At 43.7% G+C, this 14,591-nt stretch overlaps 1 protein-coding gene across 9 annotated transcripts in view; it reads right to left on the reverse strand.

Moving 5' to 3' along the window:
- Positions 1-13,407, reverse strand: part of Dlec1 (DLEC1 cilia and flagella associated protein) — a 49,475-nt gene extending 36,068 nt beyond the window's left edge. The window contains exons 1-6 of one of the 9 annotated variants that reach the window (XM_048795086.1): positions 12,660-13,402; positions 8,415-8,562; positions 4,759-4,869; positions 3,086-3,276; positions 2,656-2,876; positions 1,738-1,816 (exon numbers count right to left, since the gene is read on the reverse strand). In XM_048795086.1, the coding sequence (XP_048651043.1) occupies positions 1,738-1,816; positions 2,656-2,876; positions 3,086-3,276; positions 4,759-4,869; positions 8,415-8,562; positions 12,660-13,061 (1,152 nt within the window). In that variant the 5' untranslated portion in view covers positions 13,062-13,402. Of the gene's footprint in view, positions 1-1,737; positions 1,817-2,655; positions 2,877-3,085; positions 3,277-4,758; positions 4,870-8,414; positions 8,563-12,659 lie in introns of all 9 variants that reach the window. The other 8 variants (XM_048795085.1, XM_048795080.1, XM_048795079.1 and 5 more) reach the window with 8 other exon arrangements.
- Between the last annotated feature and the right edge of the window lie 1,184 nt (positions 13,408-14,591).

The following is a 14,591-nucleotide window of genomic DNA, read 5'->3' on the forward strand; positions in this document are numbered from 1 at the left end:
TTCCCTGACAAGTTTTAAACTGAGGATTCCCTTCACCCCCTCCTATGGTGGATCTCTTTCCATGTTCCATGTCTTCCTCTACCTTGGTTCACTTATGTCTATGGAGCACGTTCCCTGGAAATTTCAGGGTGCATGGAACATACATTTTTAAAGACTCTGGAAATTTGAAACATCCTTAAACTTCATAGTGTAGCTGGTTAATACTGTTATGTGCACAGTCACAGGCCCAACAGACACATGGTGATTCCCAAGAGAACTCACTAGATACAATCCACCAATCTGGATTTGATTTTCCAAAAATGGCTATAGTGATACTTCTGGTCCCTCATGCTATTCTAGAACATTGCTACACCCAGTCATTAAGGGTGTGTGTGTGTGTGCCTTTTGCCATGAGTGGTTGAGAAGTTCCTAAAGATATGGATATGCACAAGCTCTTTAAACTCTACAGTGCAACCCACTGCATGTGAAGGGGCTGTTGTCAAGAGGCCTTTGCACCTGGTGGGTGGAGCCAAGTGTGGTTGTGACCTGATTCCCCAGAGTGGTGGGAGGCCAGCGTTAAGGCAGAAGTTGGGAAAAGAGATAAGAAAATCTCTATGTGTGGCTCTCAGAGGAATTGCTGGGTATGCTGTTAAGGGGCAGAGGAGAGTAAGAAGGAGAGGGACTCAAAAATATATACATGTTTGCTTATGGTTCCAAAAAGAAACAATGGAAGAAACCAAACCAATAGAAATCATAACCTGTCGAGGTAAGGAGAGTACAAGGAAGGGGAGATGAGAATAGAAGTTAGAGGGAAAGTTGTTTTTTTTTCCTCCCAATGGGAAAAATCATAGCTGATGAATGCAAAAGGAAAAACAAAACTATAAATCACCATTTTGTAACTCCAATTTTAAAAAAAGCAGGCAACAATCATCCACCGCTGCTAACTAGGAAGTTGACGGTTGATAAGAACGTTAGAGAGGCTTACAACACCTGACCCCAGAGAGAGTGCTTCCTCCTGAGCAATAAGAAATACACAGTACCATTAAAGAAGTATTCTTTCCAAAAAGAAAACAAAAATTGAACCTGAATCTAATCATCTAATCAAAAACCTCTACATTTAATTACCATATCAGTTTATGTAAAAGGTGGAGAATAAAGGGACATAGTTAATATCACCAACAAGACGACAACTGGCCAAATCCAGAATGCAAAAAATTAAGTTTCTTCTACAAATAAATGGCATTTAAAAAAACTTAGATTTGGAGGAGGAATTATTCTCAACTAAGGGAAAACAAAGAATTATTTGTACTCAGATGCAATGTTTAGATTCTGATGCCAATAAATACACTGACTTTTTTTTATCAAATGGAGCAAGATCAAATATTGATAGGTTATTAGTCTACATTAAGGAATCCTGGCTAGTATGGCCAATTGTGATAATAGAATTATGGTTGCTTTTTAAAAGTCCTTGTCTGTTAGAGATACTTAACTATTAACTGAAGAAGAATATGCTGGCTTTCCCTCACAATATGCCAGCTGGTGAATGTGCATGTGGACACACACGAAGAAGTTACGGGGTGACAGACGAAACCAAATTTGCAAAATGTAGATAACTACATTGGATGATGGGCCCATGAGGGTACGTTACCATCTTTTGCCTAGTTTTGTGTATGGTTCATATTTTGAAAATTCCATAATAAAGATGTTTTTAATAAGGAAGGAAATGAGGTGAGATCGATAAAGAATCAAGATTTCTACCTCATAAACTGGTCCAATTTCATAATCTGTGAAAAACCCAATTGATGGTTTAGCAAGAAACACTGGAGCATCCATGCAGCTGTGGGAGGAAAACAGGGGAGAGAAAGGCTGTGAATGTCCTCTACATGACAAAATACCAAGCAGTGACATTAACACAAAAACAAACACAGGCAGCCAGCAAAGATATTCACAGTATGTCATTTGTTGGGGTTTTTGATTGCTGTTGTTTAAACAGGTTACAAAATAATTTAACACATGATCCAGTCCTTATGGAGACATGTGCAGCCATGTATATGGTTTTCAATATGCACAGGGGAAACTCTGGAAGCTTAAATGCCAATATGTTAACTAGTTTTTTAATAGTTTTTATTTTCAAATGTTAGTCTTTTCCAATATTTCTTTATACAAAAATATCAGTTGTCTAATAAAAAATGCTAATAGTTTTAAGTCCATTAAAATGACACACCTATGAAGCAATTTGTTCCCTTCATTAGAACAATTACTGAAAATAGAGACAAAGATACTCTTGAAGAAAGAATCACAATTTGCAGTAACTACATTTAACTAATCAAACTGAAAGCACTGGTATTATCCAAGGTACATACATTCCATGGAAGGAGTACATGGCTATGAAGACTCCTCTCACGTGACCCAAACTGCTCCACTGTCAACAGAGGGCCTACACCAACCCCCATTTTCTCTCTTCCCCTATTTATGAACCTGACAGATCAGAAAAGTATAAGACCAAGACTCTGGGGAATGCCCAAAGGCCATGTCTGTGGGTAACCTTGAAGCCCTGCTCTATATTTGGATACTGCTACCCTGCCCCCCAAACTCTAGGGGGACCAGACCCAGGACCTTCTGGGTTTACCATAAAGGGTCAGGTTGTCCGAGAGTGTAAGTCAGGGAAAGACGTACCTCTGTTCCAGCTCTGCACTCGGGTGTTCTCCCATCAGTTCAGGCTTAATTGGAGGAAAAATAAGAGATTTGCCTCCATGTGGAGTATTAGGAGGGAAAAACCGAGGGTTTCTCAGGAAGTGGTTTCGATTCTCCATTCTGGCAAGAAGAAGTCGCTCCAGTTCTCTCTGGGGCATGCGTAAGTGTTTCATCCACTTTTTATTCTTCGGTAGACTTGGTTTCTTTGAAACACACAGAAGTATAGTCAATGACAGGCAAAGGGACTGTGCTGTACGTGCTGACATCTTGGCATGACCTGCAGATGCCAACACCAACTCTAATTTGCTGTGAATTCATCACGACTTTTTGTGTCATCTGAACTCTTTTCCCTGCACCGCCTCCCTGTCTCCACCACCCACACACATGGCTGTGCACAGGCCTCAAAACGAACCTTGATGGTTTCTTTGGTGGTTTGTTTGGCCTTAGGAATTGAGTCCCATTCCTGGCTGTCCACAGTGTAGTCAAACTCATCTCCAAGCTTCTCCTTGTAGGGCACTGCAAGCTTCTTGCCCAATGCTCCTTTGGGGGTGAAACGCTTCTGACTACTGAACGTCAGTTTTGAATATCCAGGGATAGAACTGCCTAGGGCACCAAAGGAACAAACTGAGCTACCTATCATAACTGAGATGAGGAAGTGGGTGCTTCTAAGAGGACCACATAAAGCCACAGTCAGCACGAATGTCACATTTTCTGCATCAGATGTAATCCCTCTTCAACATGCGAATTACTCTCAGAACTTATTCCTTGTATTTCCAATTTAGAACTACAGGGTTAAAATATCTTTCAATTTTCCAGTCCAAAGAACATGTGTGGACCATTGTCATACTCACATATACACATACCCCAGAACGTGCCTTTTGAAAAGCTTACACGAGGAATCAAAATTTCCATTAGCTTTTTTTTGTTGTTGTTGTTGTATTGGGGACTGAACTCGGGGGCACTCAACCACTGAGCCACATTCTCAGCCCTATTTTGTATATTATTTAGAGACAGGGTCTCACTGAGTCGCTTAGTGCATCACCATTGCTGAGGCTTAGAACTCACGATCCTCCCGCCTCAGCCTCCCGAGCCGTTGGGATTACGGGCATGTGCCACAGCACCCAGCTTGCATTAACTTTTTAACATCGATAAGATCATCCTCCAAAAGCGAAATGCATTCTTACTGCAATGAATGTTCTCAGTGAAAATTGGTCCCCCCCCAATCCCATTTCTGAGCACAGGTTATTTACCTGCATAAGATAGTGAGTATCCAACTAACTGTAAAATACTGAGTGGGTTAGTATCCATGACACTTGATTCTGCTACCCCCTTCCTGGCTTTTCTTCCCTATGTGGATCAGGAACTCATCACTGAAACTCTTTTCTCATCACCACTCTCAACTCTCTGGATCCCAGTCTTCCCACCCCCCCGATGCCTTCTAAGCTGTAAAACCCCAGGCATCATCACACACTCCCACTGACCAGGTCTGCTGGAGAGCTTGGCACCACTTGGCAATCCTAATGCTTGGCCACAGGGTTCACAGAGACTCTGTTCATCCACACAGTGACTCTTTCAAAATCTGCTTCCTTGCATAAGCCCACGACCTACTCATTCTCAGATCTTGCCTCCCTGATCACAGAAAACTGGCCCGATATCTCACACATATGCAAACACACCCTCTCTGCCTCCCAAATCATACTTCTGCCCATTCTCAGTGGGTGAGAAGCTTCTCTTTTTCCCAATGAGGTAGACTTTGTCCACATTGTGCCTCATCAGAACTTGCTCCCCTGCTTATAGATGTCTTCAATCCCTTCCTTTGTAGGTCTAGTCAATTACATCCAAAAATCTGGGGGTCTCTTATGATGTCTTCAGAGAGTCTGAAAAGTCTGAAACTTCTGTCTTACAGGCAGTGAGAGAGTGAGGAAGTGGCACACTCAGATTTGACCCTCCCAATTGTCACTATAAAAATTAAAGAGGAAAAACCCTTCGAGTGATGAAATGGCCACAAAGGTGGCTGATGTGGCCCTGCTACTATGGAATGTCCCTGGAATGATACCCAAGCTCTGAAAAAAACAGAAGCATTACCTTTAGGTGCCGAGCAAAATGGCACGGTGTCACTGTAGTAATCTTCTGGGCTGATCAAATGATGTTTCCGCAACAACTCGCTGTCTACACACCACCTGAAGACAGTCTTAACTGCACAGAGTGGGGAGAGGACAAAGGCGAGTCACGCTAGACCTATGTGAAAAAGCTGCACCCAACTTTCTTCATCCTCTCAACCTAACTGTCCAAGGAAACTCCTTCTCAGAACCCTGCAGTAGTGTTGAGATTTAAGAAACTAATCAGCATATTTATCAGCCACTTAAAAGAGGCCAACCATTGGGCAATGCTGCATTGTGGTATTATCTGAGCCTAACACTGTTATACAGAGAGAAAGTTCTAGAACAAAATAGAATTAAGTATGACATACGGTAATAAATGGCCCCAATTCTTCACCCTTCCCCACACCTTTTGCAACATGACTTTGTAGTCCCTCCTACTAAAGAGTACACATCTTCACCCTTGACCTTGGCCGCCCCATGTACTTTGGCCAAAGAGATGATGGTGGGGGTTTGCTTGTGCAGTGAGATTTCTCTTTTGTGCTTTGGCCATCATCAGGGAAGAGTTTCCCTGCCCCTACATCTTGAACACTGATGTAAACGCATGTGGAGCAAAGCTGAGCCCAACCTACAGCAAGAAGCCAAGCTTGCGGGATCCACAGTTGAAGCCAGTCCAGACAGCCAGGCTTAGGTAGGTCAACCAACCTCCCACTGACCCAAAGATACATGAGAGAGAAAATTTCATTTAATGGAATGGGAAGTTGATCACATCTATAACGATGAATCAAAAACAGCAGTAAAGACACATTGTTTACACAACATACAAATAACATTATTTAGAGGTATTCAGTAACTACCTTGGGAAAGTGGACTGAGACTAGGAAAGATGAGTCAGGGGCTTCTGTTAAAATAAACTTTATATTTCAGAGTAGTTATAGGTTGGCAGAAAAACTAAGAAGATATAGAGAGAGTTCCCATCCATCCCCTGCATCCATACATGCACCTCCTCCCACATTACTGACATCCCTAACCAGAGTGGTACATCGGCTACATCGATGAATCTACATCGACACAGCAATCCCACCCAAAGCCCATGTTTCGCTCTTAGTACTGTATAGTCTATGTTTGCACAGATTTGTAATGCATGTATAGGTGGAGGCTTTTTATACATTACTAGGCATTCTAATCTTCTTTAAAACCGTATATATTGATTACTTTGATAAAAATAAGGAAAAATAGGACGAATGGAAGATGTGGAAGTTTTTAAACTTTCTTGCTTGCTCCATTAGCCCACATTTTCCTAAGATGGGACACCATTAAACCGACTTTCCCTCTGGCGGTCTCCTCTAACCAAAGTTGAGGACGAGACAAGGGAAGAATGCCCATTTCCCCATGAGGCAGGCAAACTGAGGATCCTGAGGTTTGGCCTAATTACTGTAATAATCAGGAACAGAGAAACCACACTGTGCATATTAAACAGAAAGGCTTTTGGGCCCGGGTTGTGGCTCAGTGGTAGAGTGCTGGCCTAGCATGCGTGAGGCACTAGGTTTGATCCCTGGGACCACATAAAAAATAAATAAAATAAAGGTATTGTGTCCATCTACAACTAAAAAAAATAAAAATAAAAAAAAGAAAGGCTTTTAATACAGGGGATTATGAACTGAGGGAGAATAGGTCGGGGAAGCCATCATTGACAATGTTAGCCGGTGGCACTGAGGCAGGTAGCTTCTCTAGGACTTATCTGGAATCTGCTTCAAAACTGTACTGAATCATCTGCTGGGAGCTGCTGCTTGAGAGTAACGGCCTCCCAGGGCCTCCCTCACCAGTGATCTATCCTGAAACGGCAGGAGAGGTGCATTCCGAGCTACATTTGAGGGAGACTGTGGCAGAGAGTGGCAGCAGTGTCAAGCCCCGTTCCCAAGGACTTTGGTGATGGCCTATTTGAAATCTCAAAAGATAAGGGCAAATGTCATGTGATAAGGGATGTGTCCTCTCTCTTCTGAGACTGTTCTCTCCAGTCCTCCCCCACTGGACCTGTAGACAATGCTGTACTGGCTTTGTGACCATCTTCCTCCTTCTGAGAAGGGTGGACTTCCTACACTGATGCCATGGCTCCTCAGCCTGGCTCTGCCAGGGATTGGTTGTTGCATTCTCCAAAAGATAACATAGACAAGTCCCCAGCAAGGACAGAAGAGAAAGCACAAAATGTTCTTCAGGGTTCTGATCCTTGTCCCTCTGTCTGGACAATGTATGCATGTTTTCCACCCTGTGATATTTGTATTAGTGGACAGAGAAAAGCTGCCTTGTTCTTCAGATAAGAAAAGTCTGGAGGTGGGGGATGTCCTCAAGTTAGAAGTTTTTGGGTCACCTTGCCCCACCCTGAGAAGCAGGGAGGGACCTGATGACGTCCATGAAGCTGAATTATAAGGTCTCTTTTTCCTACCACTTTTATAAAAGACAGAAGGAGGCTGAGAAACCAGGACAGATCATCTCTGATTATAACTTATTATCTTGGGTGAAAAATAAAATGAATGAGCTGGGCACGGTAGTGCAGGCCTGTAATGCTAGCAATTCAGGAGGCTGAGGCAGGAGGATCCCAAGTTCAAAGCCAGCCTCAGCAATTTAGTGAGGCCCTAAGCACCTTAGTGAGACCCTGTCTCAAAATAAACAATAAAAGGGGCTGGGGATGTAGCTCAGTGATTAAGCACCTCCATGTGTTCAATACCCCGGTACCAAACTAAAATAATAATTAAAAAATAAAATGAATGAAATTCTCCTGAAATTTGTCTTCTGCTCTCAATGTTTTGTTTCACTTTCATTTAAAACAACAACAACAAAAACGCAAATAGCTAACTATTTGATCTCCCCTGACCTTTAGCAAAAAAAAAAAAAAAGAAAAGAAAAATCCTCCTCCAAACAGGACAATATCTGACTCCCAGGGATTAGGGTACATGGAGCAACCAATTAAGCCTCCTAGGAATCTGCTACCAATAATCTCTGCTGAAATCTACATTATTTGATGCTGTAAGGGCCACCATTGAGGGTGGGGTCCTGGGAGCTACTCTCTGTCTTGGTGGAGTGAGAAACAGGGAGAGAGATGGAATATGAGCCTGAGAGTTCACAGTCCAATTGGACCTGAACCTCAGAGGCGGCAACCTTGACCAAGGATCCAGCTCCAAGCTCACATCCTAAGGGAAGTCATAAAAGCCCCTGGGATACTATGCCAGGTCAACAATCTCCCCTCCTCCTGATAGAAAGAGGAGATGGACTGACACAGAAGACACACTCAAGTTCAAATCAGGGGTTTCCCCTTTTCTGAGCTACGGGACTCTATTGGAGTTATTTGATCTTCCAAGTTTAGTTCCTGCACCTGAAAAAATGGAGAGAAAACCTACCCCACAGCTTGTTGGAAGGATTCAGTGGATAACCTAGGCCAACATTTGGAGGGTGTGCCCTGTTTATAAAGGACAGTGTCCCAGTTCTGGTGATGCTGTGAATGCTGGAGTGTTTCGAGGTAATGAAACACAAAAACTGCAGCTGGCTCTCCAAACGTTCAGAAAATGAGCGTGGGCAATGGCGCAAATACAGTCACACATCTGATCTGGGGAAACAAGGGCAGGCATAAGAGAACTCAATACACACCTGGGGGCAACTGGAGGGCCTCGAGGACATGCACTTTGGCCTGGTTCGTGGCCCGCTCTGTTTCAGCCAGGGCCCGTGCTTGGGCCTGAATAATATGTCTCTCCAACATTTTGACCTCATCCAGTCGCTGCTTATAGAGCTCCCGAATCTGCCAAGGGTATGATTAAATGCACAGAAATATGGTGAGGTCACAGCTTTACTCTGCTCCACCCCCACAGCAGGGTTTCCATTGAAGCACAAAAAAGCCAGAGAGCTATTGCAATCATCTGGTCCGACTGACCAGCTGTAAGAGACCCACAGAGGAAATGACTGGAAGTTTTCATAGTAAGTCAGTAGAGTCAACCTTGGAAGCCCTTGTCTCCTGGCTTCATGGTAAAGAGAGCTGCCTCTCGTACTGTGAAATCCAAACACAAGTGTTTTAGTCAGTTTTTTCACTGCTGTGACTAAAAGACCTGACCAGCACAATTGTAGAGGAGGAAAAGTTTGGGGGCTCACGGTTTCAGAGGTCTCAATCCATGCACAGCAGACTCCATTCCTCAGGACTCAGGGTGAGGCAGAACCTTACGGTGGAAGAGTGTGGCAGAGGGAAGCAGCTCACTTGATGATCAGGAAGCAGAGAGAGAGGGTCTCCACTCTCCAGGTACAAAATATATACCCCATAGCCACGCCCCCAATGGGCCGCTTCCTCCAGCCACACTCCACCTGCCTCCAGTTACCACTCAGTGAATCCCATGAGGTATTAATTCACTGAATAGGTTAAGGCTATACCCCCCCAACCATTTATCTTCCAAATTTTCTTACATTGTCTCACATATGAACTTTTGGGGGACAACTGACTCAAACAATAACAAGAAGTTAGCACACTCCCCGTTGGGCCACCCAGAGCTCTGTTCAGGGAAGGTCTTGCTCCCTACCTCTAAGGAACAGTCTCCAGCTGTCAACCCTGTCAGAGCTTACCTAAACTGCTGGAAGGGGCTGGCCTGAGAGTGTGTCCTTTTTGTGGAATTCACATCCAGTGACTGAGACGCAGGAGTGTAGTTACAGGCTTGGTCATTTTGACCCAAAATGAAAAACTGAGACAGGCTATATTCTCTTCAATGCAATCTTCTCCATTTGCCATGGCTTACTGGACCCCCATCAAAATTCAGCTGCTTCCCTGGCTCAGTGCTGCTTTCTCTCTCTTCCCTTTGTAGGTGTTGATTGCTAGTAAACACCTTGTACCCAAACGTTGTCACAGTATCTGTACCCAGAAATCCAACCTGGATACCCAGCACACATCCTAAGACTTCAGATTGACTGGTCAGCCAACCAAGCTTCTGATCTATATTTTCAAGTTCAGGATCAAAGCAAGAAGCAAAGAGCTCACTGGTGCATGCAATGTTAAAGACAGTTTATGCCAGGTGACGCTGATCCTTATTATATTCCTAGAACTGACAGGGCCTCAAACATGTTTACTTAGTTATTTTTAGTGAAGATTTATTGTGAATTTACAATGTACACTTGAGGAGAGAAATACATCAGATATGGTTTCTGCGCTTAAGGAGTTTAAGATTTAGCAGAGGAGCCAGGGAAAGATATAAGTGAGTGGAACAGACTCTTAAAAGTGTAAAAATAGCATAGATGTGAGGATAAAATAAAGCTAGGAGGGGGTAGCTAAATGTTATTAAGATCAGGTGGGGGCTGGGGTTGTGGCTCAGCGGTAGAGCGCTCGCCTAGCACGTGCGCGAGGCCCTGGGCTCCATCCTCAGCACCACATAAAAATAAATAAATAAAATAAAGATATTGTGTCCAACTAAAAATATATATATTAAAAAAGAGAGAGAGATCAGGTGACCCCTTGAAGGAGACGGTGGCCAGGGCAGTTCCATACACATGCATTATGTTTTATTATTATGTCATGTGTTTTATTATTTTGCTCTGCTGATAATAACTAACCCTAATTCTTATATGTAGGAATACCCAAATAATAACAACTATCACTTATTGAGCATCCACCATGTTGTAAACAATATTATAAAGCCTTTACTAAATTGATTCAATCCTATTGAGGTATTATTACCCCCATTTGATAGATAAGGAAAAAAACTTATAGAAGGATTGCCCAAGGTAATACAGGTGGTATGTGGTGGAACAAGGATTTGAACCCAGGGTGCAAAGTTCCAGGGCATTTGCTCTCAATCATTAGACCTCACCAATCTTCTTGTGGGCAGACTTGGAAAAGACCAGAAGCAGGTGAGACTGTCTGGGGAGACCTCAGTTCAAGAGAGATACTCCATATTAGATGGTGACTATTGCTTCCTTCAGAGAGAATGAATTCAAGTGCTGCACAGCCAGCATGTTTACTGTTATTTTTAGTGAAGATTTATTGTGAATTTACAATGTACACTTGAGGAGAGAAATACATCAGATATGGTTTCTGCTCTTAAGGAGTTTAAGATTTAGCAGGAGGGGACAGGGAAAGATATAAATGAGTGGAACAGACTCTTAAAAGTGTAAAAATAGCATAGACATGAGGATAAAATAAAGCTAGGAGGGGGTAACTAAATGTTATTGAGATCAGGTGGGGGCTGGGGTTGTGGCTCAGCAGTACAGCGCTAGCCTAGCAGGTGCTAATTACAGATACTAATTACAAAGTTTCTTTTGTACCTACAAAATGAATTCTTGTGCATCGCAAAAGTTCTGAAAATGTAGATGTCTGGAAAGAAAAATCTAAACGCTCCCCCAGGAGTGCTGTTTACATTTTTTATATAAAACTTTTCATCTTCTTTTCCATGCAAATGTGTAGGGTTCTAAAATGTCCTAACCTTTTCCAATGACTTTTGTGCTAACTTAATAAATGGCAGGTAGCTGTCTATGAATATAATATAGGTGTAACTCATGGTTTTTAACAACTTCATAATATTGCATAGTACAGTAAGTATACCATAACTTATAAAGTCAAACTACCTTTGCATGAGTTGATTTCTATAGGACCACTCTTTAAACTTTTCTGCATTCAGCAATGTTTGAAACATGTATCACTTTTGTATTTAAAAAAAATGTGAAGCCTTTTTTCTTTAAATTGGGATTGCTCTGCCAGTTCAGATGCTGGCTAATCATAGAAGAGATGTTAAAATGCATAGTCTAATGAACTGGGTGACTGGTTGAGGGAGGGGTTTATGGGTTAACAATGCTTCACATCTTCTGGCTCATGTGAATGACAGGGATGTGAGTTAGATGTTTAAGATCAAGGTTTGGCCTAGGATGGCTAAAGTCAGGAAAGTGAGTGTGATGGTACAGGAAGAACAGGGCAGTGGGTTCCCATCCAGGAGGTCCTACCTGGATTTCAGGAAGCCTGTGTAACTCATGGAGGGTTGAGGCTAATATCTCACATACTATACAGATACTCGTGTTGTTAATGTCTATCTGCCCCAGTTAGATGGTAGGCTATAGAGGTCAGGGTGTGTGTGTGCGTAGGTGTCCACGCACCCATGTTTTCCTTATTGCTGAATCCTCACTGCCTAGAACAGAGCATGGTACATAGTAGACACTCAATAAATGTGTTAAATGAATGAATAAAGCCAGGAGCAGAGGTACATATCACTTAAAGGGGGTAAAGGACAGAATGGAGTGGAGAAGAGGAAAATCTGAGAAGCAGGAGGTACACCTGGTAAGGGGGTAGGCTTGGGTGGGGGCAGTTTGCCCTCAAGTTGAAGGGAGTTGTCCTTAGAGGACATGTAAGCACGAAGGACACAACTTGGCTGGTTTCCCCTCTTGTACAGATGAACAAATAAGAGTTGCTGTTCCAGAGACTGAGTATGCTTCTGAAAGTGTGGGCATGAATGTCTCAGTCAAGATAGTGGTTGGTGATATAAAGGCACCCCAAAGGATAGTGACTTGACTTAATCACCTCTAGGGAACAACTATTTGGCTGACTGCCAGAGTCATTTAATTTATATATGCAATATATAATGTGCGGATGTGTGCAGAGAAATATAAACAGGCGCTACAGATCTGTGCCATTTATGTGTAGTGTGTGTGCATTTGTATATGTGTGCGTTTATGCAGCGTCCTTCTTCTAGAATGTCCTCTGCAGCATGGACTTGGTCTGCTTTTCCCCAGCTGCATCTCCAGGGCCTGGCACAGCGCCTGGCACGTGGCCAGGTGCTGGCACAGGTCCAGCGCTGAGTCCTGCGGTCCCGTCCCGGATCCCCGGCACGGTCCGCAGATGCGATGCCACCGCGTGGGGCGCCAGGGCCACGTTACCTGCTGCAACTGGTCCACGAACTGCTCGTGGCGCGCATTATCGCTGCCGCGGGCCTTGATCAAGCTGGCGCTCGTTTCCTCGCCGATCACCTCGGCGGAGTACAAGTTGCGGAAGACGCTGGTGAGCAAGTGCGAGATGTCCTGGGTGCGCAGCGAGGAGGGGCGCAGACGCAGCAGCTGCGGCTCGGGTGGCGGCGGGAGCGCCCGCGACCACCCGCGACTGGGCCGGGTCGCGAAGCCGAACTGGAAGCTCTCCACGTAGGCACGGGAGGACGACAAGGGGGACTTTGGGGGGCTTCTGGACATGGCCAGTCGTGAGTCTGGCGCCCATGTTTGCCTCTGGTACTTGTAGGTCCCAGACTCTAAGGAGCTCCGCTCCGCCGGCGGCCCCTTGGTCTCCATGGCAACTGAGACGCTAACTCCTTGCCCCACTTCTACTTCCGGGCCCGCCTCTTCCGCCTTGCTTCCGCGCTGGCGAGAGTCTTCGGCTTCGTCCTTGCAAATCCTTGCATCTTCAGCACCGTCCCTCCTAACGCTGAATTTCCTGTGAGGAAAGGGTTAATTGACAGAACCAGCCTAATCTGGTTGCAAAATCTTACTCCTGACTACGTGCTTTCATCCATTCATTCTTTAATTTGCTCAGCAATTGTTCACAATCTACTTATGGTTGATTGTGTAAAACTTCTGTTTCAGGTCCAGGCTGGGAACTGAACATACCAAAGGAAGTTAGAACATACCAAAGGAACATACCAAAGGAAGTTGCATCTGCCCCTGGGGATCGCACCGTCGTGTGTGTGTGTGTGTGTGTGTGTGTGATATATATATGAAGGTGGTGAGTGGAGAGGGAACAGTATAACAACTGCAGGTTAGTGACTTCAGGCCACCTTGGAGGCATGTGATGTTTGTCTAGAACCATAGTCTGTAGGGTGAGCCGTGGCTTCTTGGAAGAAGTGAAGACCAGGCAGAGATTTAAAAGGAAGAGTAGACTCATCATCATTAGTCAACAGGGGAGTGGAGATTAAAACCACAATGTGTTATCACTGCGAACTTAGTAGAATGACAAAAAGAAAGAAAGACATTCTTGAATAAAGAGACCAAACAAGTGCTAGTGAATATGGGGAGCAACCAGAATTCTCATATACTGTGAATGAGGATACAAACTGGTTCAGCAACTCTGGAGAACAGTTTGGTAGTTTCCTACACAGTTACACATACAGCAGTCACACTGGAGGTATTTTCTCCAAGTGAAATGAAAACTATGTGCACGCAAAAGCTTGAACATAAACGTTTATGGCACTTTTATTCATCACCACTCAAACTAGAAAAAAAATCCTCCAATGCTCCGTAGACTGATGAATGGATAAACTGTAGTATGTTTATACCAAGGAATAGTGCTCAACAATAGAAAAGAAGCAGACTATTAATATACCCAACAGCATAGATGAATCTATGTTGGGTATATCTATGCTACCTATGGAATGGTTCCATTTATAGAACATTCCAGAAAATACATACCAAAAAATAGACCATTGGTTTTCAGGAGCTGCAGAATGGGGACTAGGTTTGACTTCAGAGGGAATTTCTTGGAGTGGTGGAATTGTCCTGTAACTTGATTGTGGTTATGCAACTATATGGATTATCAAACCTCACAGGATTGTACACTGTAAAGGTTGGATTTTACTGTATGTAAATTATACCTCAGTTTTTTAATTAAAAAAAGAATGCGTAGGAAAAGCCAATGGAGAAGGGAAAAAAGGGTGGGTATGCCATCTCCAGTGGTCTAGGTGTGCAAAAGCTACAAGAGAGCACAGGCTAGAAGAGAAAGCTACTACAAGTGGGAGGAAATGCAAGAAATGTAGATGTGGAATCAAGAGTTTGAGAGTGAAGGATGAGACTGATAGGAAAGGGCCAGGTCATAAATGGGTTTGAACA

The sequence above is a fragment of the Marmota marmota genome, unplaced genomic scaffold (genome assembly GCF_001458135.2).
Source record: "Marmota marmota marmota unplaced genomic scaffold, marMar, whole genome shotgun sequence".
NCBI lineage: Eukaryota > Metazoa > Chordata > Mammalia > Rodentia > Sciuridae > Marmota > Marmota marmota.